The 26,745-nt window shown below is 43.0% G+C and overlaps 1 protein-coding gene across 1 annotated transcript in view; it reads left to right on the top strand.

Annotated features, from left to right (window-relative positions):
* Positions 1 to 25,533, top strand: part of LOC144609539 (uncharacterized) — a 233,413-nt gene extending 207,880 nt beyond the window's left edge. The window contains exons 59-64 of the mRNA XM_078428046.1: positions 9,016 to 9,150; positions 10,308 to 10,411; positions 20,337 to 20,429; positions 21,321 to 21,426; positions 23,207 to 23,344; positions 24,979 to 25,533. Coding sequence (XP_078284172.1) covers positions 9,016 to 9,150; positions 10,308 to 10,411; positions 20,337 to 20,429; positions 21,321 to 21,426; positions 23,207 to 23,344; positions 24,979 to 25,047 — 645 coding nt within the window. The 3' untranslated portion in view covers positions 25,048 to 25,533. The remainder of the gene's footprint in view (positions 1 to 9,015; positions 9,151 to 10,307; positions 10,412 to 20,336; positions 20,430 to 21,320; positions 21,427 to 23,206; positions 23,345 to 24,978) is intronic.
* Positions 25,534 to 26,745: the final 1,212 nt, after the last annotated feature.

Here is a 26,745-nt window from a genome sequence, read left to right as displayed (position 1 = left end):
GTCAAAGTATACATCGGGATATAGACCCATCTACATTCAGCTACAGAGATGGGTGGAGGAAAGGTAGTTGGTCTTTAATCCAAGCAAGTGTTGCAATTTGGGAGGTCAAACGTAAAGGAAAATATATACAATTAATGGCATACGCTCTATAACAATGATGTACAGTGGGATCGTGGGGTCCATAAAAGTGACAACACAAGTAGATAGGGACGCAACTTTTTATGACGTTGTTTAGGTCATAAGACCATAAGTGATAGGAGCAGAATTAGGCCATTCAGCCCATCAAGTCTACTCCGCCATTCAATCATGGCTGATCTATCTCTCCCTCCTAACCCCATTCTCCTGCCTACTTCCCATAACCCGCAACACCCGTATTAATCAAGAATCTATCTATCTCTGCCTTAAAAATATCCGTTGACCTCCACATCCTTCTATGGCAACGAATTCCACAGATTCATCATCCTCTGACTAAAGGAATTCCTTCTCATCTGCATCCTAAAGGAGCATACTTTAATTCTGAGGCTATGACCTTTGGTCCTGGACTCTCTCACAAGTGGAAATACTCTCCTTATCTATATCCATTCCTTTCACTATTCGGTAAGTTTCAATGCGGTCCCCCCTCAGCCTTCTAAACTCCAGCGAGTACAGGCCCAATGCCGTCAAATGCTAATCATATGTTAACCCACTCATTCCTGGGATCATTCTTGTAAACCTCCTCCAGACCCTCTCCAGAATCAACATTTCCTTCCTCAGATATGAGGTCCAAAATTATTCACGATACTTCAAATGCGGCCTGACCAGCACTTTATAGAGCCTCAGCATTACATTTTTGCATTCTTGCATTTTAAATGCCACTGCATTTTTGCATTTTTGCATTATGTTTTTGCATTCTAGTCCCCCTGAAAATAAATGCGAGCAATGCGTTTGCCTTCCTTACTACCGATTCAACTTGTAAATTAACTTTTTGGGAATCATGCACCAGCACTCCCAAGTCCCTTTGCACCAATTTCTGGATTCTATCCCCATTTAGAAAATAGTCCTACTACTAAAATCCATGATTCCACACTTTGCTACACTGTATTCCATCTGCTACTTCTCTGCCCACTCTCCCAACCAAGTTCTTTTCCAGAGTCCCTGCTTTCTCTACATTACCTGCCCCTCCAACTATTTTCATTCCATCTGCAAACTTGGCCACAAAGCCTTCAATCTCCTCATCCAAATCATTAATATACAAGGAGAAGAGCAGCGGTCCCAGCACCGACCCCTGCAGAACTCCGCTAGTCACTGGCAGCCAATCAGAAAAAGACCCATTTATTGCCACTCTTTGCCTTCTGCCATCCAGCCAACCTGCTGCCTATGCTAGTATCTCCCCTTCGATACCATGAGCACTCATCTTCCTTAGTTAGGCCACATTTGGAGTATTGGGTGTAGTTCTGGTCACCCCAATACAGGACTTAACTACAAAGAGAGGTTGGACAGATTGTTGGATTGTTTACTCTGGAACGCCGGAGGTTGAGGGAATACCTGATAGAAGTATATAAAATTATATGAGGCTTAGATAGGGTAGACCTCAGGATGGAAATATCAAACACGAGAGAGCATAGCTTTAAAGTGAGAGGCGGAAACTTTAAAGGAGATGTGCGAGGCAATTTGTTTATACAAAGGGTGGTGGGAGCCTGGAACATGCTGCCGGGGATGGTGGTGGAGGCAGGTACGATAGTGGCATTTAAGAACCTTTTGGCTGAGCACATGGATATGCAGGGAATGGAGGCATATGGATTATGGTCTTTGTATCATGTTTGACACAACATGGGAGCTGGAGGGCCTGTTCCTGTGCAATTCTAATTTCTGTGTACACATTTCCAAACGCGGATTGTTTTCTCTGAAGTGTCGGAGGCTGAGAGGAGACGTGATAGAAGAATGTAAAATTAGAGAGGCATAGAGAAAGTGGAAATCAGAAAATATTTCGTAGGGTAGAAATGTCAATGTCTAGAAAACATGGCTTTAAGATGAGAGGGGCAAACAGGAAACATGCGGGGCTAGTTTTTTACTCAGAGAGTAATGCATGCCTGGACCACACTGCCATTATGGGGTGGATAAACACAAAATGCTGGAGTACCTCAGCAGGACAGGCAGCATCTCTGAATAGAAGGAATGGGTGACGTTTCGGGCCGAAACGTCTGAAGAAGGGTCTCGAAACATCACCCATTCCTTTTCTCCAGAGACGTTGCCTGTCCTGCTGAGTTACTCCAGCATTTTGTGTCTATTTTCGGTTTAACACAGCATCTGCAGTTCCTTCCTATAATATGATAACATGCCGCGGTGGCAGATATGACAGTGGAATTTAAAAGGCTTTAAGATAGGAACATTGTCACGTGGCGGCGCCTAACGGCAGCGGCTGACTAGCAGTCTGTCCGTCTTTTTTTTTCCCTTTTTTTGTTGTGTGTCGGTGTTGGGATGGTTTTTATATATTTTTTTTGGTTGTGTATGTGTGGGAGGGGGTGGTGGTGTGGGTGGGTGGGTGGGGGGGGGGAACTTTTCTCTTCCTCACGGCGCGGGGTGCGGCTCGGCTGCGGGGCCTAACATCGCCCGCTGCGGCTTGGCCGCTGGACTTTACATCACCCGGTGCGGCTTGGCCGCTGGACTTTACTTCCCGGTGCGGCTTGGCCGCTGGACTTAACAGTGCCCGGTGCAGCTCGGCTGCGGGGCTTAACATCGCCCGGTGCAGCTCGGCTGCGGGGCTTAACATCGCCCGGTGCAGCTCGGCTGCGGGGCTTAACATCGCCCGGTGCAGCTCGGCTGCGGGACTTTTCACCGCTGGTGCGGCTCGGCTGCGGGACTTAACATCGCCCGGTGCGGCTCGGCTGCGGGGCTTTTCATCGCTGGTGCGGCTCGGCTGCGGACTTGACATCGCCCGGTGCGGCTCGACCACGGGACTTAGCTGCGCAAGGCTTGGTCGCGGGCCTTTCATCGCCCGGTTCGGCCGCGGGACGTTTCAGCGCCCGGTGCGGGGACTGTGCGGGTCGGTCGGGGACGAGCTGTCTGTCCGTGGGCGTGGGGAAGAGAGTGGAAGTTTTGTTGCCTCCATCACAGTGAGGGGGTGTTTGGAGTCACTGTGATGGACGTTTGTGTTGGGGTTATGTGTCTTGTGTTCTTTTTTTTTTCTATGACTGCTATGTAGTTTCGTTCGGTACTTCGGTACCGAACGACAAATAAAGCTCTGTTATACTGTTATACTGTTGATGTGCAGGGAATGGAGGGGTGTGGATAATGTGCAGGCAAAGTAGACTAGTTTAACTCACCATCATGTTCAGCAAAGACATGAGTCAAATAGCCTGTTCCTCTGCCGTACTGTTCTATGATCTAGGTTCACATCTGTGGGTAGAGAAACAGAGTTTATATTATGACTGATGACTTTTCATCAGGACTGGGAACTGTTTGAGACAAAATACATTTTAAGTGGCAAGGCAAGATTGGACAGCTGGAGTGAGGAACAAGGAAAGTGTGTGACAGACACTGAGTGTTGGAGTATCTTAGCGGGTCAGGAAGCATCTTTGGAAAACATGGATAGGTGACATTTTGGGTTGGCACCCTTATTAGACAATAGATGCAGGAGGAGGCCATTCGGCCCTTCGAGCTAGCCCCCCCATTCAATGTGATCATGGCTGATCATTCTCAATCAGTACCCCGTTCCTGCCTTCTCCCCATACTCCCTGACTCTGCTATCCTTAAGAGCGCCCACCATTCAAAGTGATAATGCTGGGGAGAGGGGGGGAGAGGGGGGGGGGGGGGGTTGGGGGTGTGTGGAAGAAAGTTGGAAAAAGGAGAGGCAGGATAAAGCCTAGCAAGAGATAGGTGGGCACAGGTGAAGCGGGTTATGGATAGGCAAATGGTGAGACAAAAGCCAAAGATGAAAAGACACAAGATGTAAGACAAAAGGATTGACAGTTGCACATTTTGAAGCTGAAAAAGATTGGACAGCGGAGTGTGGAACAAGGAAGGTGTGTGATAGACAGAAAGTGTTGGAGCATCTTAGCGGGCCAGGCAGAATCTCTGGAAATCATGGATTGATGTTTCTGGTTGTCACCCTTATTGAAAGTGATAGTGGTGGGAGGAGTGGGGGGGGGGGGGGGGGAGTGTGGGGGGGAGGGTAGTGGGGGCGGGGGGGGGATGTTGATGGCGGGGTGTGGAAGAACTTTGGAAGAGATTTTGAAGAGAGGAGAGGCAAGACAAAGCCTAGAACGTGATAGGTGGATACAGGTGAAGGGGCTTTGGGATAGGCAGATAGTTAGACAAAGGCCAGAGATGAAAAGACAGAAGTTGTGAGACTTTTGATTTAAAGTTGCAAGTTTTGAAGCCAGAGAAAGGAATGTAGATGGAAGGGGAGCGGGAGGGAAGAAATGGGTGCAAGACCAGGAGGTGCTTCCCACGCCCACCATAATCAGTCTGAAGAAGGGTGCTGACCTAAACACTATACCTGTTCTCCAGAAACTTAAACCCGTTGTACTAATTGATTCAGATATCGGCCACTTTCTTACCGACACGCTGGACTGACTCACACCTGCTTAATTTCACCTATGATGTCTGGGAAAGGTATAAGTGTGAGGAGGTGGATGAAATCCGAAATTGTTGTCAGTCAGATCAAATGGGTGTTTTCCACTCTATTTTAACAGTTCCTTATATTGGTTTTTATAAGGGTCGGAAAAAGGATGGAATAGTCTGAAGAAGGGACTTGACCCGAGATATACCCTGTCCGTTTCCCTCCACAGATGCTGCCCGGCCTTTTGAATTCCTTCAGCACTTTGTTTTTTTCCTAAACAAAAAAAAAGTTTGCTCTATGTTAATTGTATATCTTGCTGAGTGACCAGGTGGAGAAATGCATTTTAAATGACTTGGGCTTTCTCACGTTTAAATCGCTTTTAAGAATGACGGACGTCGTAACAGAACACTTGTAAAAAATAATAGGATTGAGGAGAAACAGTGCGGATTTATGCAAAGAAAATCATGTGTGACTAATCTCCAGAACTCTTTAAGATTATGACAAGTAAAATAGATAAGGGTGAACCAATGGATCTGGCGTAATTTGATTTTCAGAAGGCACACAATAGCTCTCATGCAGTAGGTTGCTCAGCAAGGTTATTTGGCAGCAAACGGGGAGGTGAGGGTGACACAGATTGGGAATTAGAGTCATAGAGTCACGGATACATACCCCTCGGCCCAACTCATCCTGCTGACCAAAAAGGCGCATCTCAGCCAGTCCCATTTGCTCATGTTTCGCCCATATCCCTCTAAACCATTCCCACCCTTGTACTCGTCCAAATGGCTTTTAAGTGTTGTATTGTACCTACAACTACTTCCTACGGCAGCTCATTTCATGTACTCATCACCCACTGTGTGAAAAAGTTACCCCTTATCTTCCTATTAAACATTTTCCTCTCACTTTAAAATTCTGCCCTCTCGTTCTCGATTCCCTATCTAGGAAAAAGATTCTCTGCATTCACCCCATTTATTTCCCACATGTTTTTATACACCTCTATTAAATCACCCCTCACCCCTCAGCCTCCTGCGGTCCAAGTAATAAAGTCTGGGCCTGCCAATCACTCCCTATAATTCAGGTCCACAAGAGTTGGCCACATCCTCGGAATTCTTTTATGCACTCTTTCCAGCTTAATGGCTTTTTGATTTTGGATAGAAAGCAAAGGGTCAAAATAATTGGATCTAAATCAGGTTAGCAGATTGTAACTGGTGGCGTATGAAAGGGATCAGTCATTGTCCCAAATTTTTCCAATGTGTATTTGATAAGGCCAAATGAAATATTTCCAAATTTGTCGATTACACCATTCCAGGTGGTAGGGAGGAATTGAAAGATGATTCAAATGGATATGGACAAGCTAAGTGAGTGGAGAAGAACAGGGCAGATGGGATACAATGTGAATGATTTAAGGACTTACACCTAGGTACATATAATAGGAAAGAGGAGTATTTATTAAATGGCGGGAGATTGGATAGTGCTGAAATACAAAGGTATCTGATTATTACAAATGCAGCAAGGAATAATGGTAGCCTTGTTCGCAAGGAATTGGATACTAGAATCATGTAAATCAAGATATAGCAAAAAGCTTTGTTTGTATGCTATCTAATCAAATTATACTACACCGGAATACAATCAAGCCATGCACAAGTTCAACAGGAAGAGAAAAATACCAGAGTACAGAATATAGTGTTACAGCATTATAGCATTACAATTACAGAGAAAATGCAAGTAAAATATTACAAGGTCCTTCATGAGGTAGGTTGGGAGATATGGACTACACCCTAGCTTATGGGTTCAGTAGTCTGAATCCAAAGGGAAAGAAGCTGTTCATGAATCTGGAGGTGCACATGCAATTCCACCATTTCTCAACATTCTCGTCACTCATCTCCCATCCTGGAGCCCCACATTTCCCTTTTATCCCCCCCTCTTTCCCATTCCCTTTTCCACCTATATCCCACCTCCGACTTTACAATTCAATCCTCCTCTTCGTTCCTTATAGTCATTGAGTGATACAGCTGGAAACACTGGCCAACATGTCCCAGCTACACTAGTCCCACCTGCCGGCGTTTGGTCCATAACACTTCAAACCTACCCTATCCATGTACCTGTCTAACTGTTTCCTAAACATTGGGATAGTCCCTGCCTCAACTATCACCTCTGGCAGCTTGTTCCATACACCCACCATCTTTTGTGTGAAAAATGACCCCTCAGATTCCTATTAATTCTTTTCCCTTTCACCTTAAACCTATGTCCTCTGCTCCTCGATTCACCTATTCAGGGCAAGACACTCTGCATCTACCCGATCTATTCCTCTCATGATTTTATACACCTCTATAAGATCACCCCTCATCCTCGTACACCTCCATAAGACACCCTTATCTGACACCCTTTTGTCCCTTTTTTGCCTGTAGACTTTGTCACTTACTCCACCCATCTCCCGATCAAGCCTCCCCTCATCTGTATCCACCTATTACTTTGTCCAACACCCACCTCTCTTTTCCAGCTCTTTTTCCCCTTTCCAGTCAGTCTGAGGAATGGTCCCAAACTGAAATGTTATTTGTTAATCTCCAGAGATACTACCAGACCTGCTAACTTACTCCAGCACTATGTGTCCATTTGTGTATAAACCAGCATATGCAGTTCCTTTGTTCTATTGGTCTAGGGGTTTTCTTGGCACCAACAACCACTACTGGACTCTCATACCATTTTGACATCTGTTGAAACCTTATCCCAGATTTATGGGCTATTAATGCTGTTTGTGGGATCTTTAACTTTCTAAGATGTATTTTGTTTCATGAATAAGAATTTAAAGAAGCATACCTTCAACATTCATAACCATTTAACAACAATTAAAACATTGTTAATTTTTTTAATAAAAGACAACGTTTTCCCGGGAATCGATATCTCCTCTTCATCTGAATAATGACATGGGCTCAGGTGCAGTTTTCGCCGCCTGAGAGTGGAAGATTGCATTGCACCTTTGGACACCTGGTGGAGTCCACTATATCAGTACAGGGCAGCACAGACTGCAGAGGGGAAGATACAGCCGCTGATCCCCGTACTGGAAACTGTGACTTCCACAACGATGTGTAGATTCATCGTGATACTAGTGCTTGCATCGGGGCTAGAAGCTTCTCCCATTGTCTTTTCAATTCTACAGACTACTTGTAGGAGCCATTTTGTGTTTATTAGCTATTTTTGTATATTATTATATAACTTTGTATCCTGCTCTATTTTGGACACTGAGGTAAATGCTATGCTATGTATGGGCTGGGCAGAGTCAGAGAAAGTCCAGCTTTGACGTGTTCGACAGTTCAAGACAAGAAAGGGCAGCCAAGAATCAGCAGCCGATATGTAATCGGTTGAAGAACTTACTGACAAGAAGATCAGTGAGAAATCTCCACCGAAGATAGATCCGGCAGTTCATATAAATTGCATAGATTGGGGTAGGATATAGATTTTTACCAAGCAAGTCAAGAACAAGTCGATGACAAGGGATATGCCAATATGTTATATTACAACTTCAAATAAAGCGACTAACTATTTTAAACATCATGGAGGTCTCTGTTATTGTAATTGCTTGCGTCAGAAACTTTCATTCCATTTAATCTGTGTCAGCAGCATCTTGGGAGCTAATTTAATAGACGAGAAGCTGGTCGTTATACTACTTTTGGATATTTTCTGCCAACTACTATGTTAATTCCTTGAAATATACTGTATGTTAAGACATATGTATAGACAATGTGAGCATTTACTCCACATTTTCACAGCCTTTTCAGAAAATGCTGAACAAATTTAGAGCCAATAAGTGCTAATAGTGCAGTAAGAATAATCCAGTGTGCTTTGGTTGTATTTGTTTACCACAATGTAAATTACATTCAGATAAAAATTTAGAACAGAAAATGATTATTTTCACCAGCTAATCAATTATAAAACTTTAATTTTTCTTTGGGGCAGAAGACAATGGAATATAAAAATGCTTGAGATATGCTTTTTTGCAATTGTATTTGTCTGGCAAACTCAATTTGCGTTCCAAGCATAATTTCTGAAATTGTTAATACAAATAGGGATTCAAACTCAATTAGAGTTCCAAGCGTAATTTCTGAAATTATTAATATAAATAGGAATTGTTAAATGGCTATTTAGACTAAAAAAATGTAAATGTATTATGACAGATTATTGGCAGAAACAAATTGTCCTAACATGATAGAGGGTGAGTTAATCTAAAAACCCCATGCTATCTCCTCAGAAACAATTTGTTGAAGCTGGTTTTTCTCCTCCATTTTAGTTGTTAGTTCTGATGTTGTTTTCAGGTACAGAATATAAAGTTATTGTTTCATGTCATAAGTGCTGTCTTGTTTAAGCCTTGCCTCACCAGTTGACTTTGCTTTCTTTCAGTTCTTGAATGTACCTTTTTTATTCATGCTTTGGATGAATGAATTCTAATAAGTTACATGCTTTTAACTTTTTGCCAATTGTAGACTATTCATGATCTTGCTCATCGCCTGCACCTGACCTCCCATATTAATGAAGTAGTGAGAATGTACAGCGGTGGCACAAAGAGGAAGCTGTCAACAGCACTGGCATTGATTGGCAGACCTCAAGTTCTTTTACTGGTGAGATTTCCATTTTACTTCCCGTTATACACCTAACACTTCTTGCTCTTAGTCTGCTTTTGGAATATTTAAGTGAACTATGATGCATAGTTCATAGTTCGGTCTTTTATAAATTTCAGCTGCATTCATAGACTAAGGAGTAAATGCCTAACTGTGAAAGGTATGTGAATAATCAGATTAATGGTCAGAGGCTTCAGCATGCATAAAGGTTTCATAATGCATGTGCAATGAATAGACTGAAACAGTATATTAAAAATCTGTTCCAATTTTCAACAAACCGTGGATAAAATTAATGTTCAATTGAATAAGCATGACTGGGTAAAGCGTTAACACTATAACACTTTAGTTCGCGGGAGATTTGATGGGCTAGGCTTGTTTTCCTGCAGCAAAGTAGCTGAGGAGTGACCTGATGGAAGTATACAAGATTTTGCAATGCATTGGTAGATAGGCATTTTTTTAATCATGGTAGGAGTATCACAAATAAGAGGGTAAAAATATAGGTGAAAGGAGCTTTAAAGGAGATCTGAGCGGTAAGTAATTTTTTACAGAATGTGGTTGATATTTTGAATGCACTATCAGATGAGGTGACTTTAGACTTTATTTTAGACTTTACAGATACAGCACGGCGACTGATCCTTTGGTCCACTGAGTCCACGCCGCCAACCAGCAATCACCCCATACACTAGCACTATCCCACACACTAGGGACAATTTACAATTTTATCAAAGCCAATTAACCTACAAATCTTTGAAATGTGGGAGGGAACCGGAGCACCCAGAGAGAACCCACGTGGTCACAGGGAGAACGTACAAACTCTGTACAAACAGCACCCATAATCAGAATCAAGGCGAAGTAAGGCAGCAACTCAACCGCTACTCCACTGTGCTGCCCTTAGTGGAGGAATCAGATACAATTACTGCATTTAAGAAGCTTTTGGACAGACACTTAAATAGACAGTGTGTAGAAGGATACGGTCCCAATAAGGGAAGATCAGTTTGGTGGAGATGAGCAAAAAGGTTGGCATGAATGTTGTGAGTCCATTTTTATGCTGTACTACTATATAAATCTGACTTCAATGTTTTTACTGTAATTGTTTGATCTGAGAATTACAAGCAGTCTGAGACTGATCTTTTGGCATGGCACATTTTTATATTTAGGATGAGCCAAGCTCAGGAATGGATCCTGAATCCAAACGTTTTCTTTGGAGAGCAATCCTCAGTGAAGTGGATGCTGGGTGTGCAGCCATCTTGACATCGCACAGGTACATCAAATTTTGGCATATGACACAAATACTGCAACTTGTGAAAACATGATCGGTATTTATATTTGTTTTGGTAGCGTAGGGTTTAACACACCAAATAGCTAACTTTCCAAATAATGTAAACTTGCTGTAATTCCATGGTTAAGATTTCTTTGCCTGTGACACTTACAGTTATTGCATGAGGACTGAAGGCACTTTGTTTTAAGCTACTTGTTATTCTGCACAATACAAAATATTCCATGTACAGCACTTTGTGAGTCATGTGTAAGAGAGCAAAACTGCAACAGAAGGATATTGTTACATATGTCTCGTGGCAATATATCTGCAACTCCAATAGATAAAATAGCATAAGATAAAATAGCATAAACTACACAAAGCAAACTTTAAGCATACAACCTGTAGATGTATTGTGATTCACTTTACAACCAATGTACAACTTTAAAACCAACTAGACCAAGTGGACCCATTGGGCCCAAACGTCTCCTGCATTGGTGCAGCACCTTTCCCTCCCCTCCTCCCCTCCTCCCCCCCTCCCCCTCCCACACCCCTCCCTCCTCCCTCCCCTCCCCCTCCTCCTCCCCTTCCCCTCCTCCCCTCCCCCCTTCAGGCTTCTGCACTGCAAGTCTGATGGTAGCAGTTGTAAGGGGTTTCTGCGCCGAGCTTTCGCCCGACCTAAGGTCCCCGTGCCTTGCTCTGATCCCTTGACCAGGCCGTGCACACTGGTTCCCCGTGAGTGGTTCGACCCACTCACCCCTTACGGTTCTAGACACTGGGCTTAGATGCAGGAGCTCTTATAGTGCAGAAAAAATTCAACCAGACCAGATTTTAAAACCAGGGTTTAAATGAAAAGGGCTTTTATTCAGCACTTGGGACTATTGTCCATGAATACTTATACAGTTCTATAATACATGTCTATGAAACACATACCGAATCACACGAATACTTATAACTATGAATCATAAAACACACACAGTTCTATAAGACATATACACGAATACCTTTTACTTATGAATTCTTAAACACAGTTCTGCAAGACACATACACGAATACCTTTTACTTATGAATTCTTAAACACAGTTCTGCAAGACACATACACGACTGTAAGATGGGGAACGCACGACGCATCGCAACCTTGACCAACACATATTTTAGTACACACCCAACGTTTATTCACAACCACCCATCCCTCTACACTAAACTATGTCCAGGATATGTAGGATTTGGAATGCATGCTCACCATGGGGCTATTACTGGGGTTACTGGCTGTTCGTTTGGCAGTATTTCTCCTCGAGTTGCGTGCCTGTTCCTCTCTCTTGCATCCGTTTTTCTTGCCTGTCTTTTCTTCCTCCTGCATTCGTTTTCTTGCCTGCTTGCGTTTCTTGCAGGTTTTCTTCTAGCTTCAGCTTCTTCTTCCAGTATTTCTTCTTGACTTCAGTTGACTTCGAACCCGGTTTTCTCTGCGCTTCTTGCCTCCTGTCCGTCTTCTTGCCTGCTTGCGTTTCTTGCAGGTTTTCTTCTAGCTTCAGCTTCTTCTTCCAGTATTTCTTCTTTTTGTTTAAAATCCAAAAGTAGTGGCCAGTTATACTGTTTCTGACCCGTCCTATCTCCCGCCAGATCTTGGAATCTCTTTGTTCAAAAAGATATGTATGAGGTTTTCTTCTGATCTGCGCTTATGTTCGGGGATACCGGGGATGGCCAGAAGGTGTAAATTGGGATTTCATTGTGAGGTGATGGGTGTTAACTGGTTTCCCATCACCTACCAGGTAGTTTTCTATGGGCTATTGTGCCCCCTCACTGAGATGAACTGTTTAGGTCGGCTTGGGGCATTGTGAGTATGCTGATGTCAGCGCCCCAGTGTCTGGACTCCGACCTGGTTTCGTAGGTTTCTGCATGGCCAATACCCATCCTTTGTTCTGGCCATGGCTTTGCAGAAAACCTAAAGACTGGGATGTAAGGTTTTTACCTTTTTTTGTGGCTGGTCACGAGGTCCTGCAGCCATTTTAGGACCCACAGATTGTGACATCCTTTGGTAAACTGACTGCAGCCTTTCTCCGCTATCAGCCCAGTCTCCCGTTTAAAATGTCCAAACTGCAGCTCTTTGGTTTTGTGTTGATTTCAGAATGAGGGAAAACTTCTCAAATCTTACAGTCCCTCCTGTTGATTTGCATAACCCCAGCTTATCGAATCAATTAAATAATGTGGTTGAGCAATGTTTTCCCGATTCTCCATATCCAGACCCCTGAGGTTTTAACTAAACTAGTGTTTCATTGCGAACGTACAGTCCCCATCTCTTAGGCTGATCTTTACTGCCCGTGTCCCGGGCAAAACTATATTACATGTACATTTTCATATCGGACATATACACCTACACCTTGTCCCAGGCCGATGCCTCCGCCATCCTCCTACTGGTGTCAGCTGCAATGTAGGACATGAAAACAATGCAACAGTAAAACGATACATTTTTTTACACTCCTTCACAATCACTCTTGATACAAATTCGAATACAAAAACCTAGTTTATACAAATTTTAAAAGGGGACAATATAAAACACAGTCTACTCGGTGTGGAGGGGGGCACGTCCTCCTCGCAGCTTGCGGCTGGGTCCTGCTCGCCCACCCGCACGTAACGGTCTCTCCATTCTCCTTGATATACCCGGTAAGTCTTTCAGTTTCCCTGGGGCACCACTCCGGCAACCGCACCTCGGTGAGGTTTAAAATCATCCAGGCTACCGCGTAGTGCACCCCCTGGTACAATACCTGGTCAGTCAGTATCAGTACCAGGCCATTCCCGGGCCCCTTAGTGGTTTTTGGGCACTCACCCTCCTGTGCTACTGCCAGTGGAAACTGTGGGAGGTGTCATGCGTGGTCTGGTGATGAGTTCAGTGGCGTTTACCGGGATCGGGGAAAGGGGGACCCCACAAGCCCGCGAGCTATCATCCCACCTCATCCCCTTACCATCATCCTGCCACTGTCTCTGAAAAAAATATGCTGTTGCCCGTGGGGCAACGATACCTTGAACCCCACATACACATATAAATCCCCTCATCCGGTTCCCACCATTTGTCCCAACACACACTCAACTGTTCTGTAGTCCCAGAAATAGTTCTGTGAGTGTTGTTGTTGAGTCTCTCCCACTCAACAGTGGAGTTGGCCATTGTCCTGCTCGTTTTCCTCAGCCACCACCGCCTGCTCGTGGGGACCTTCCCCGTGCATACCAGGCAGATCCTTTTGCCAACGGTGGCGCTGATCTTTTGGGCGATGATCTTGATCCTCGGGCACAATAATGAAGCGTCCCGATAAGCAAAACCTGGGGCGCTGGAATACTCTGAAGAGTTCGATCCCAGCCACCCCGGCCACCGGCCTTCATGGAAGTAGACTGCGGTCTCCTCCGCTTCTCTCCTTCCAGTCCCATCGGTCGTGATGGGAGCCGTGTCCCCGGAGCAGCCGTAGACGATGATGTCCTTGGTGTGGCCCCGATAGGTCCACCCACATCCGATCGCCGTGGCAAAGATCCACCACACGAGTGCCTCCTTCCACTCCAGAAAACAGATAAAGGAGAATGGTATAGCCAGCCTCTTGGGGAGCGCTTGGCGTTGTTAAACGCCTCTGCGGGCGGGTCTCTTGACCCCCAGCCTGCACCCCACACCCACACATCCTGGACGCATCAACTTTATTTAAACGCTAACTATCCCCACAAAACTTATCTAAAATACTTAAACTTATCTAAAATACCTATCCTTATCTATATTACCTAAAATATCCATATCTATAATAGCTTATCCTTATCTAAATTTACCTAAAATATAATACAGTGCCGCCTTCCCAGGGCGGCTCAGCTAATCTCTGTCAGGGTTGCAGCGGGTCGTCTCCTGCGGCTGCACCACGCTGTCTCCCACCTTTGATCCTCCGCAGCCTGTCGCTGCCTGGCGGGGGCTAGGTCCCCTCCGGGACGTAAGCTCCCTCCTCCCTACTTGGCTCCCGTACCTCGGGGCGTGATTGACCTCTGGCCAAAACTTCCTAAGTTGGGGTTTCCTGCTGGACCTACGGAGGATCACCTTAGGCACTGCCCCCTGGACAGCCTGGCTGAGGACCGGTTCCTGCCGTGCCGCAGCTCGGGTACCCCCCGCAGCTGCCGACCCTGGCCCCGTCTCATCCAGCTCTGCCCCCTTGGTGCTGGGTATACCCGCGGCATCCGGCCTCACTCTACCTGTATCTACAGGTGGTGAGCCTTCGCTCGCTACCCCCGCCTTCCTGGTGCTTGAGTCGGGGACGTTACTGTCGTCCCCCTCCGACTCCTCTTCCTCCGTAATGGGATCCAGCCCCTGGTCGAGCTGATCAGGCTCTTCCTCACCTGAATCCCACCCAAAACGGGAGACCCTCCATTCCTGGAGAATGTCCTCCCCCCTCACGCAGGCAACCTTGCCTGTCTGCGTGACCTGCCTCATCCTTGGCTGTGAACGCGCGCCAGCCTGTTCCTTCCCTGTGAACCCCGCCAGTGCGAAAGGGACCCCCGTGGACAGGGGAGAGTCAAAGGGTTCCTCTGTGTGGACCACGGTGCATGAAGCCCCCGTGTCCAACAGATAACTGCCCCTTTGCCTCTCCACTACCATCTCCACAAGCGGTCTCTTCCACGCATCGTAGCGGAGAGGACACAGATAGGCAGGCTGCGTGGGCTGATGTCATTGGGGAATGTCCAGTGCCCCCCTCGCACCCGGGGAGCCGGTAGCGACTGCCACCTTCCCCTGTGCGGCCATGAGGGACTGCATCACCTCGATCATCGTTTCGATAATCTCGGGCTTAACTGGGACCTCGGTGCGCTGGGTGGTGCCAACCCTATCTTCCTTGGTGTGGGCCCTGCAATCCTTCTGCCAGTGTCCCACCTTACCACACCTGAAACACTTGGACTGTGCGGTAGGGTTACCCTCCTGTCGCCACTCCTTTTGGGCCGGTGCAGTAGCCTCCGCTACGTGCACCTTCCCTTTTACTAACCGGGTGGTCGTACTCCGGGTATTCCTATACCCAACCGTGAGACGGTCCAAAACCGCCTCCTCCGTGCTATTTGTGGGATCAAACCAGGCTTTCGCCTGTTCCCTGACGGCCGCCAGGCTGTTTGATACCAAACATCGGAGCCACTGGGCTCTCCCATTCCCGGCCAGGTCATCCCGCGCGGGGACGTGCGGGCAACTACTCTGATATACTGTCCATAGTCGCGCCGCAAAAACTCTTGGGGGTTCTCCCTCCATCTGGAGGGTCTTCCCTAATCGGGCAAAAGGACCCTCATCCCCCACCCCCAAGACTTCCAGGACCTCGTCCCGCAGGAGATCGTAGGTTCTGGTCCCTCTTTTACTCTCATCTGAGAGGCATTTGAGGATCGAGCTGTCCAGGGAGAACAGCAACATTTTTGCCCGTTCTCCCTCGTCGCAACCGTTGATTGCGGCGGTTTGCTCGATCTCCCTGAAATGTATTGAGGGGTCCCCTGATCCGGACAATTTTGTTACATGTCCGATCATAGCTCTTAAATGCTGGGAGTTGTGGGACACCATGATCTCGCTCTGAATGGGTCCTGTGTCCCCATTCTCCATGGGGGGTCCCCGTCTGGTTTCCAGGACCGGGCACATGGGTGCCGGTGCCGAGTATTCTACCGGGAGCTCCTCTCTCTCTCTTTCCCCTACACTACCCCTTTCCCAGGATGCCTCGTAGCTAGGGGGATCGCGGAGTTTGGGGGCTGAAGCTACCATGGTCTTTCTAGGGATCGGAACCGGGACCTTCACACCCGCTAGTGACTGGCCCGCTGGGGGGTTCATTAAACAAACCAGCCCACTTGCTTTATTTAAAGCACTCCGCAGACCCTCTATCTCCTGCAGGCATGCCCCGTGGTCGGCCCCTTCCGACCTGTCCTCCAAAACCATTTTATAGGCTGCCCTAACTCCCTTAAGTTTCTCTTCCTGGGTCTCCAGCTGGTGGCTCAGGGAAGCGCACTGCTCCCTGAGCTTGCCCTTACTGCGCATAGCCTCAGTGATCTGACACTCCATCAGCTCTACCCTGGCTTCGTGGCGGTTGGTCACGACCCGGCGCTCCTTGTTTAAAGAGTCCAGAGCCTCAATCAACTGGTTCCCACCCGCAGCCTTCTCCTCTACCTCCTCCTGAAGGTCCCTGATCTGGGCTGCCTGTGCCACAACCACACGGTCCAAAAGCTGGACCTGCTTTTTATAGCAGGTCAGCCAGACCGCCTTCTCTACAGATTTCTTATGGGCTGTACTGGCCGTCCACCGGATCGCTGCATCCAGTGGGCGCTTGTCATCTAGTAACGCACACATCCATTGTTTGGTGATATTCACCTTACTAAACACATAGTCCGCAATGCGCTCATCCATTATGTCCCTAGTTTTAAAATCCTTTTCTGGTACACTATTATCCTGCTGCCAGTGTCCCTTCGTGGTCGCCATTATCTGTAAGGGGTTTCTGCGCCGAGCTTTCGCCCGACCTAAGGTCCCCGTGCCTTGCTCTGATCCCTTGACCAGGCCGTGCACACTGGTTCCCCGTGAGTGGTTCGACCCACTCACCCCTTACGGTTCTAGACACTGGGCTTAGATGCAGGAGCTCTTATAGTGCAGAAAAAATTCAACCAGACCAGATTTTAAAACCAGGGTTTAAATGAAAAGGGCTTTTATTCAGCACTTGGGACTATTGTCCATGAATACTTATACAGTTCTATAATACATGTCTATGAAACACATACCGAATCACACGAATACTTATAACTATGAATCATAAAACACACACAGTTCTATAAGACATATACACGAATACCTTTTACTTATGAATTCTTAAACACAGTTCTGCAAGACACATACACGAATACCTTTTACTTATGAATTCTTAAACACAGTTCTGCAAGACACATACACGACTGTAAGATGGGGAACGCACGACGCATCGCAACCTTGACCAACACATATTTTAGTACACACCCAACGTTTATTCACAACCACCCTCCCCTCTACACTAAACTATGTCCAGGATATGTAGGATTTGGAATGCATGCTCACCATGGGGCTATTACTGGGGTTACTGGCTGTTCGTTTGGCAGTATTTCTCCTCGAGTTGCGTGCCTGTTCCTCTCTCTTGCATCCGTTTTTCTTGCCTGTCTTTTCTTCCTCCTGCATTCGTTTTCTTGCCTGCTTGCGTTTCTTGCAGGTTTTCTTCTAGCTTCAGCTTCTTCTTCCAGTATTTCTTCTTGACTTCAGTTGACTTCGAACCCGGTTTTCTCTGCGCTTCTTGCCTCCTGTCCGTCTTCTTGCCTGCTTGCGTTTCTTGCAGGTTTTCTTCTAGCTTCAGCTTCTTCTTCCAGTATTTCTTCTTTTTGTTTAAAATCCAAAAGTAGTGGCCAGTTATACTGTTTCTGACCCGTCCTATCTCCCGCCAGATCTTGGAATCTCTTTGTTCAAAAAGATATGTATGAGGTTTTCTTCTGATCTGCGCTTATGTTCGGGGATACCGGGGATGGCCAGAAGGTGTAAATTGGGATTTCATTGTGAGGTGATGGGTGTTAACTGGTTTCCCATCACCTACCAGGTAGTTTTCTATGGGCTATTGTGCCCCCTCACTGAGATGAACTGTTTAGGTCGGCTTGGGGCATTGTGAGTATGCTGATGTCAGCGCCCCAGTGTCTGGACTCCGACCTGGTTTCGTAGGTTTCTGCATGGCCAATACCCATCCTTTGTTCTGGCCATGGCTTTGCAGAAAACCTAAAGACTGGGATGTAAGGTTTTTACCTTTTTTTGTGGCTGGTCACGAGGTCCTGCAGCCATTTTAGGACCCACAGATTGTGACATCCTTTGGTAAACTGACTGCAGCCTTTCTCCGCTATCAGCCCAGTCTCCCGTTTAAAATGTCCAAACTGCAGCTCTTTGGTTTTGTGTTGATTTCAGAATGAGGGAAAACTTCTCAAATCTTACACAGTGAGAAAAGGATCAGTGGGGACCTTTGATGATAGATGCAGCTTTCTTGAGGCAGCATCTCATGCAGATGCATTTGATGGTGGGGAGTATTTTGGTCCTGAAGGACAGGCCCACCACTCTCTGCAGTCCCTTGGGTTCCTGTGCATTGGAATTGCCATACCAGGCCATGATGCAACTAGTCAGGATACCTTCTATAGTGCACCAATAAAAGTTTGTTCGGTGACATCCCAAATCTCTTCAAACTTCTAAGAAAGTAGAGACTCTGATGCACTTTCTTTGTAATTACATCAATGTGCTAGGCCCAGGACGGGTCATCTGAGATGTTAACGCCCAGAAATTTGAAGCTGCTAACTCTGTCCACTGTTGTTGCACTGCTGAGAACAGGCACGTGCACTTCAGACTTCCCTTTCAGAAGTCATTGATTAGTTCTTTGGGTTTCTTGTTGTTGAGTGAGACATAGCTGTTGTGTCACAATTCAACCAGATGATCTATTTCTCTTCAGTGCGATCATTCATCTTCACCTGTGATTCAGCCACGAACAGTGGTGCCATCGGCACATTTGTAGATAGCATTTGAGTCTTGGAAAATGAGTGTTGGATAGGAATATGGATGTACCTCAAACTACAGTTCCCTGTAGCACTTCATCTGTCCATTTATGTATTCTCGTACTTATGGCCTTTCAGTCATCTCCCATTGTAATGATTCAACTTCCAAGGTCCTAAGCTCTTTAGAAATTATCTCTTTGGTCTTTAACTTAGCAGCACTTTGTGATCGATATCAAGATTTATTGCAAATTTGTTAAGTACTGTGGCTTTTCAATTGGCAGAAGCTCACTGCGAATATTCCACCATTTGTGCATACCTCAACGAGTTGTGGGCTTGCGATGGTGTAGAGATCTTCCTTCGTTGCTTCTGCCTGTGGGCCTTTCTCTATGGGATGGAGTCCTCACCTCCCAGTGATGACCCCTTCTACCATCTCCAACATTCCCCCTCCTCATAGACCCCCATACCCGCCGGCCTTCTACCCTCTGTAGACCTTAGGATCTGAAGAAGAGTCCTGATCTGAAATGTCATCTATTCATGTTCTCTGGAGATGCTGCCTGATCCACTGAGTTACTCCAACACTTTTTTCCTTTTCTGTAAACCAGCATCTGCAGTTCTTTGTTTCAACATCTCTAAAGTTTTGTCACAATTAGTATTGGATCTGTTAAAGGATCACTGGCCACTTGAGGAGTCTTTAAACCACTTCAGGTCCTGAAAGAGCTTTATTTAAAATTACTCTCAAACAGCAATACACCAGTTGACTTTTTTGACAATCACACTAAATATGTCACTGTTAAATGCAGTGCAAATATATTCAGGCTTTAATTATCATTTATACCTGACTTGTTTTTGTTAATGTGATCATGTCACAACAAATTTTCCTTTCATGATTCATTTTTCTCTGATAAAAAGTTGCGCTTTTTGTTAGTTGTATTGTAAAAACAGAGCTATAATTTATAAAATGTCAAGCGATTTAAATTGTAATATGTTCACTGTATTGTGTTATATAAATTTATTTCCATAGTATTGTCAAGTTAAATAACATTGGATTAATGAACCATGGTAAATATTTGTGCTGAGTTAGAATGTACTGATTGCTTTTGGTAGTGAACCGTTACTGATTTGAACTTTCCCACTAGGCTAATTACTGAGATAATATTGGACTGTTAAATACTTAAGGGAGTCTCACTTACTGATATATCAATTGTTTAAAACCACAGCCTTGTTAGTAATTGTTTAACATTATTGATGTGTAACCATTTGAAGAGTGTCATTAAATTTTATAGAAGCCTTTAGCTGAAATTATGGTGCATGCTCATATATAAGATGCGTAGATGAAATAAAATACTTCACCTTAATTTTTGTTGTTATATGGACTGATTTTTCTCATTCCAACCCTTTTGTTCTCTTTATTCTGCTTCAGTATGGAGGAATGCGAGGCCTTGTGTTCCAGACTTGCCATTATGGTAAATGGAAAATTCAAATGTATTGGCTCTCCCAAGCACATTAAAAACAGGTAGGTTTGCCATCCAGTGATGAACCACTTTTGCTGATCTCTATTCAAGTACCATATGTTACAACTTTTAAAAATAATGTCTGACTGTTGTTTGTTTTATGACACGTATAAACTGAAAATAATTTGCATACCAAATTAAAACTTTCAAATGAAACTACAATGGACACATTTACACAGAAGAAATCCATTAACTTCCCAACACTGAATGTTGCAGGTTCCTTTCCTTACATATACTTTTCGGATGCTAATGAACAATTTTGCTCTTCTGAACAAATGAAAAACAAAGCTTACATCCAAAGAGTAAAATTAAACCCCTGTTAATTTTAACCAAATGACCAATAAGTATAGATTCAAAAGCAAGTATTGGTACATAATCCAGTTGTTTTTGACCAATTTACTAACAATTAACCAAATTAATTCATACCTGAAAGCACCCCACGGGGAGTTGCTTTCTGAGGAAAGAGTACTTGTTGTGATACTATATTGACACAAATTGCCATTATCAATATTGAAGAGGGAATATCCATGCCTCGATTTTCATCCCTCAACAGCAATAGTAGACAACCTTTACATAAGAACATTGTAGCTTTCGTAAGGAATGCATTTTAGAGGTAGAAAATACACTGATTTTATCATAGAGCACATTTATTTCTACTAGCTAAGGATGATTCTCCAGACAGTAATAATTTCAATGAAAAATGCTGTTTCTAAAAGTAGATGAAACTACTTTAATGTAGAATGATATATTATTTTGTTAGGTATTTAGAATTTTTTTTTTGTAATTCACTAATTATTTATAAATGCATGTTTTTAGATTATTTTCAGTTTATCATAACCTTTCTATGTTGTGAAAAAAATAAGAAAATTATTTTCTTTTCTTTTATCACTTAGGTTTGGCGAGGTTTATTCCGTTAAAGTAGCACTAAGTCAAAAATCAACCAATTCAATGGAGCTCACAGAACTGCTGATGTCACATTTCCCAGGCACAATATTGAAGGTATATTTTTAAACAAATAGAAACTCATGCCAGATACTACTCGAAAGAGAAATTAGAAGGTCATGTAAAATCGCAGCAAGAATTTAAAAGTTGTAATATCTTTGTTTACTTGACTACACATTAAGATACAATGGGACAGATTTTGTGAGTAAAAATTTGTGATTCTCTGATTAACTTTAGGAAAGTTGTTTGATAACAGAAGTTCTATATAGTCACTACAGTATTTTGTTGAAACCCAGAACCAACCTCCGAGTAACACATTACGTTATATCCCATCAGAACCTTTCCTTAAATCCACTCTCCATCTCCAATTTCTCAACCAATCACTGAGCTACATCAGGAGACAATGTCCAATTACATACATGTTATTTTTTTAGTCTTTAATCCCTTGTATTGAACCTTATCATACCAAATATTTCTTCAAAGAATGTCAACTAGGTTGCTTGAATATAGAACAGTAAAGCACAGAACAGGCCATTTGGCCAACTATGTCTGTGCCAAACATGATGCCAAGACCATCCTATAATCTATATCCCTCCATTTGCTGCATATCAGTGTGCCTATCCAAAGTCTCTTAAATGCCACTGTTGTATCTGCCTCGACCACTATTCCTGACAACACATACCAAGGATGTGTTCCAACACATTCCAACACCACCTGTGTAAAAATACTATGACTATTGCAGTTCCATCTGTCGTCAGGTAATACTTGTTCAAGCATTCAGTTAAGTGTCTCAGATGGACTTCAGCAATTTCCCCACAATTGAGATTAAACAGACAGCCCTACAATTACCTTATTTCTTTCATTCTCCCTTCTTAATTTTTTTTTCCTTAGTACCTAATCAGATGTACAGCACTTTGGTCAACGTGGGTTGTTTTTAAATGTGCTATACAAATAAAATTGACTTGACTTGACTTGACTTAAATGATGGAGTGAGATTTGAAGTGTTCCGATCCGAAAGCACAATTCTCAAATCGAGACAACTTTAGAAAGTTTTAAACATTTCAACCACTTTAATTCCCTGAGTGAAAACCCTCAGGTCTTGGTGAAGGGTTTACTTTTTAACCAGTTTTTCAAAGAAAAAAGGAAAGAAAAACAAATCAAATTGAACCTGGATGATGATTGAGCCATTATTTTTTGAAGAAAAAAAGAATAAAAATTTGGTCTCCAAATTTGAGGAAGGATATTCTTGCTATTGAGGGCGTGCAGCTTAGGTTTACTAGGTTAATTCCCGGAATGGCGGGACTGTCGTATGTTGAAAGACTGGAGCGACTAGGCTTGTATACGCTGGAATTTAGAAGGATGAGAGGGGATCTTATTGAAACATATAAGATTATTAAGGGGTTGGACACGTTAGAGGCAGGAAACATGTTCCCAATGTTGGGGGAGTCCAGAACCAGGGGCCACAGTTTAAGAATAAGGGGTAGGCCATTTAGAACGGAGATGAGGAAAACCTTTTTCAGTCAGAGAGTTGTAAATCTGTGGAATTCTCTGCCTCAGAAGGCAGTGGAGACCAATTCTCTGAATGCATTCAAGAGAGAGCTAGATAGAGCTCTTAAGGATAGCGGAGTCAGGGGGTATGGGGAGAAGGCAGGAAGGGGGTACTAATTGAGAATGATCAGCCATGATCACATTGAATGGTGGTGCTGGCTCGAAGGGCCATATGGCCTACTCCTGCACCTATTGTTTATTGTCTAGACATTTAATCTGCTACTAAAAGAACATTGTAATACAGAACTGCAATCTGTGTAATTCACCTTTACTGCTTTCTTTATCCCAGGAAGAACATCAGTATTCTTTGGAATATCAGGTGCCACAGAAAGAAGTGGAGTTAGCAAAGATGTTCCATTTCCTTGAGAGTAACAAAGAACAACTCAACATCAAACACTATTCCATTAGCCAAGCAACGCTTGACCAGGTACAAACATTTGATCTCCTTGCCAACACCTATTTAACTGCAATTAATTCTGTTTCTTCTGAGTCACTAATGATAAAGCTAACATTGATAACACTACCCATTCAAATTTTAGTTCCACATAGCAGAATAAAATATGAAGACACGTGGAACTGCAAATGCTGTTTTACAAAAAATATGATCTCGATGATATAGAAAATGTTGGAAACACTTTGCAGGAGAAGCAGTGCACATGCAAAGAAAAAACGAATTATAGTTTCAATTCTCTTTCCACAGATGATATCTGACCTATTAACTGATTTCATTTCAGATTGTCAGCATCTGCAGTTTTTTTTGTTTCCATCTTGCTCTCCTTAATGTTTAAATTCCTTTACTTTTATTTATGCTTCCTGCTCTGTTTTTTGATTGATCTGATGGATGTATCTTCCTTTGATGCCACGATACATTGGGGTCTGTCAGAAATTGAAATTGCATTGTCAAGACACTAAAAGGCATTATCAGGCATTATTTTGCAAAAGAGCTTTATCTGAAACATTAACATTAACAATGTCCCTCTTCCATAGATGCTGTCTGACCAGTTGGTTATTTCCCACATTTTCAGTTTTTATTTCAGACTTCCAGCATATACAGATTTATATTTTCTTTATTTTACAAGGATTGCTTGAATTCCAGGACTCTTAGATGCACAAAAATACTGGCAGAAATCTAGGCTCATTCCTGTCTCTTATCTGAATTTGCTATCATGACTTACGATATTAAAGTTGCATCAGTTGCCTGGAGCATAAATTTGCAACTTGTCTCATATAAAATAACAACTCTGCATAGAACTGGATGGTCCTGATCCAATTTAGGGAGAAAATTAATCCATCCACTTGATCCTTTATTGTATTTACTCATACACTAGTGGCCTTGATCGTTAAATGCATTGTGCACCTGCATGTATTTGAGCAACTTCAGTTGAATTTAACGGAGGCCTGGGATGGCAGTGTCAAATATTGAACTAAATACGTTACTTGATCTAAGTAGCTTTAATTTGTGTTTTTTAATTTTGATTATGCACAGGGCACATCTTGTTAGATTATGTATATTAATTAGGACAAGTTAGATGAAGAGATGTGACGACTTAAGCTAAAAATAGCTGTAAATCTCTTTGAATACAGCATGTCGATTGTACTTTTAAATCGATTGAATGAATTTTAGAACAGATTCTCTGAAGGAAAACTTATGCACTGGAGATGTGTGTTAAAAACTGATGCGTGTAGCAGGTTGATTTTGTTTTTATCAATTAAAGTTAAATGACTGCAGTAGATGCAAGGAATTCCTGTTGCTTGGGGCGACTGGTTTTGCTTATGAATTAAAATGCTAAAAAATAATTCTAATGTCATAGCAAAACTGTTACCATGCTGTTACCCAGTGTTACTAGTTAGAATTGAGGTATTGTTTCTGAATAATTATGCCTTTTTTCCGTTCCTCCTTATTGCACTTCCCCCAACCCCCGTGCCCCCACTACGAATCTAAGGATACGTAAATGTGTGCCACATAGATATTCATCATTAACCCAGTTTTTCATGTACATCATTGATTATAATGTTGATAATCTAACTAACATCCTCTCATATTCTTGTCTTGCCCAACAGGTCTTCATTAATTTTGCTCGCCAGTTCGAGGAACATCTGGATCAAGCACCTGAAGAAATAGACACATGAAACCCATCCGTATAGGTCACAGTAAAATAAAATGCTGAAATGAATTTCAAGATACTGACGTTACAGTGAAACAAATCAATGGTTTGTTCTCAGGATTTGATATTTAAATACCTCAGCCATTTAGTTTACTGTGTCAACTGGAAAGATTTTCTTCTAGATTTAAATTTGTCGATCAATCATTTTGATAATGGATTTTCAAAGCACTTTTTTTTAATAGTTCTATTTTATATATACCATAATTGGTGGAGTTTATTATTTAAATGGTTTTGAGAATCATAGGAAACAAAGGGGAGATACATATGATATATGATATCCGTAAAAATATATTAAAAACAATGGTTTTATCTGATGGTTTGAGATTTGTTAACTAGTGAGCTTGAAGATCATTTAATTTGTTGATATTTGTACTGAAATAACAACGTTTTTGAAGGCTTCCAATTTTTGTGTAGTTAGCCTAAAGAAAATTCATCAAATGATAACCATTGTCAGCCAAAATTAAGTCTTGAGCTATTCTTGTAATAAAACTTTCACTCAACGTAATTTAATTCTGTAACATGATTTAAAATTAATGATCTCAAGAAAGTAAATAAAATTCAAAAAAATGTAATTCATTAATTTATACTTGAGTATCATTTTTTCCATAATCAATGCATTAAGCTGTTTAATTTTTATGGTGCAAATATGAAATTAAACCAAGAGTTGATCCTTTGTCAATGTAATTTTTTAGAATGCAGCTGAATATTTTCTGCTTTAAGAAATGCACCAACTAAGGTTAAGTGTTCTGATATTTTCAAAAGCTCCAAACAATGTTTTATTGGAGTTCTACTTGCATTAAGTTCATTAAGATTTTGGATAAAAATAAAGTCCTTCCTCCCCCAAATTAGCTTTTTTTGACATTCGGGCAATTACATTCGAGCAATTACAGCTCACAGTGGATGCTGTTGTTTGATGCATACTGTTTGATGCATGGTCACTCAGTTGAGTTGATTCTCACACTAATTTTTAACTTAAAACCATTTTTGTGAATACTCTGTGTACATGAATTAACGAGACAATAATCCCCAGATGTTCCAAGGTTTTTATTCTCAGGGTGAGCACAAATGCATTAAAAAGTGAGCTAACATTGACTGTCCCAAGATGTTCTGAATAAAACTTCATGTGTGCTTTCTTTTTAACTGAATTCTTGGTGAACTAGACAGTATGAATCTGATATGGTCATTTTATATAAACATTATAGTTATTAAATTGGTTATTTTATTAAAAGTTTCTTTCAGTTTTGTAGATCCCCACGGAACCTTTGGGAATTATGGTTAAAACTGAAATCAAATAAGATGAATCATTTATCACTTTGTAATTACTTTGAGGTGAAATTTTTTCAACCTTGTAGAATAAAGGGCCTGTCCCACTTAGGCAATTTTAAGGAGACTGCCGGCGACTAGGCTGTTGCCGACAGTTCGCCGGGGTGTCGCGGGCATGATTGTGAGGAGTCTTCCAAAGATCCTAGTGGATTGTAGTGGATCTCGGCGCGTCGCTGAGAAATCAAACGATTTGAAATTTCTCGACGACAGCTGGCTTGTCGCCAGGTATCGTAGCTTATTGCGGTTGCTGTCGCATGCTGTCCCCAGGTTTGATAGGTTCTCTTAAGATGCATTTAGAAGCACATAATATTAAAATAAGTAAAGTCATTTCAAAATACCA

Source organism: Rhinoraja longicauda, chromosome 2, assembly GCF_053455715.1.
Source record: "Rhinoraja longicauda isolate Sanriku21f chromosome 2, sRhiLon1.1, whole genome shotgun sequence".
NCBI lineage: Eukaryota > Metazoa > Chordata > Chondrichthyes > Rajiformes > Arhynchobatidae > Rhinoraja > Rhinoraja longicauda.
The sequence above is the reverse complement of the archived record's forward strand: the minus strand, read 5'-3'. Positions and strand labels throughout refer to the sequence as shown.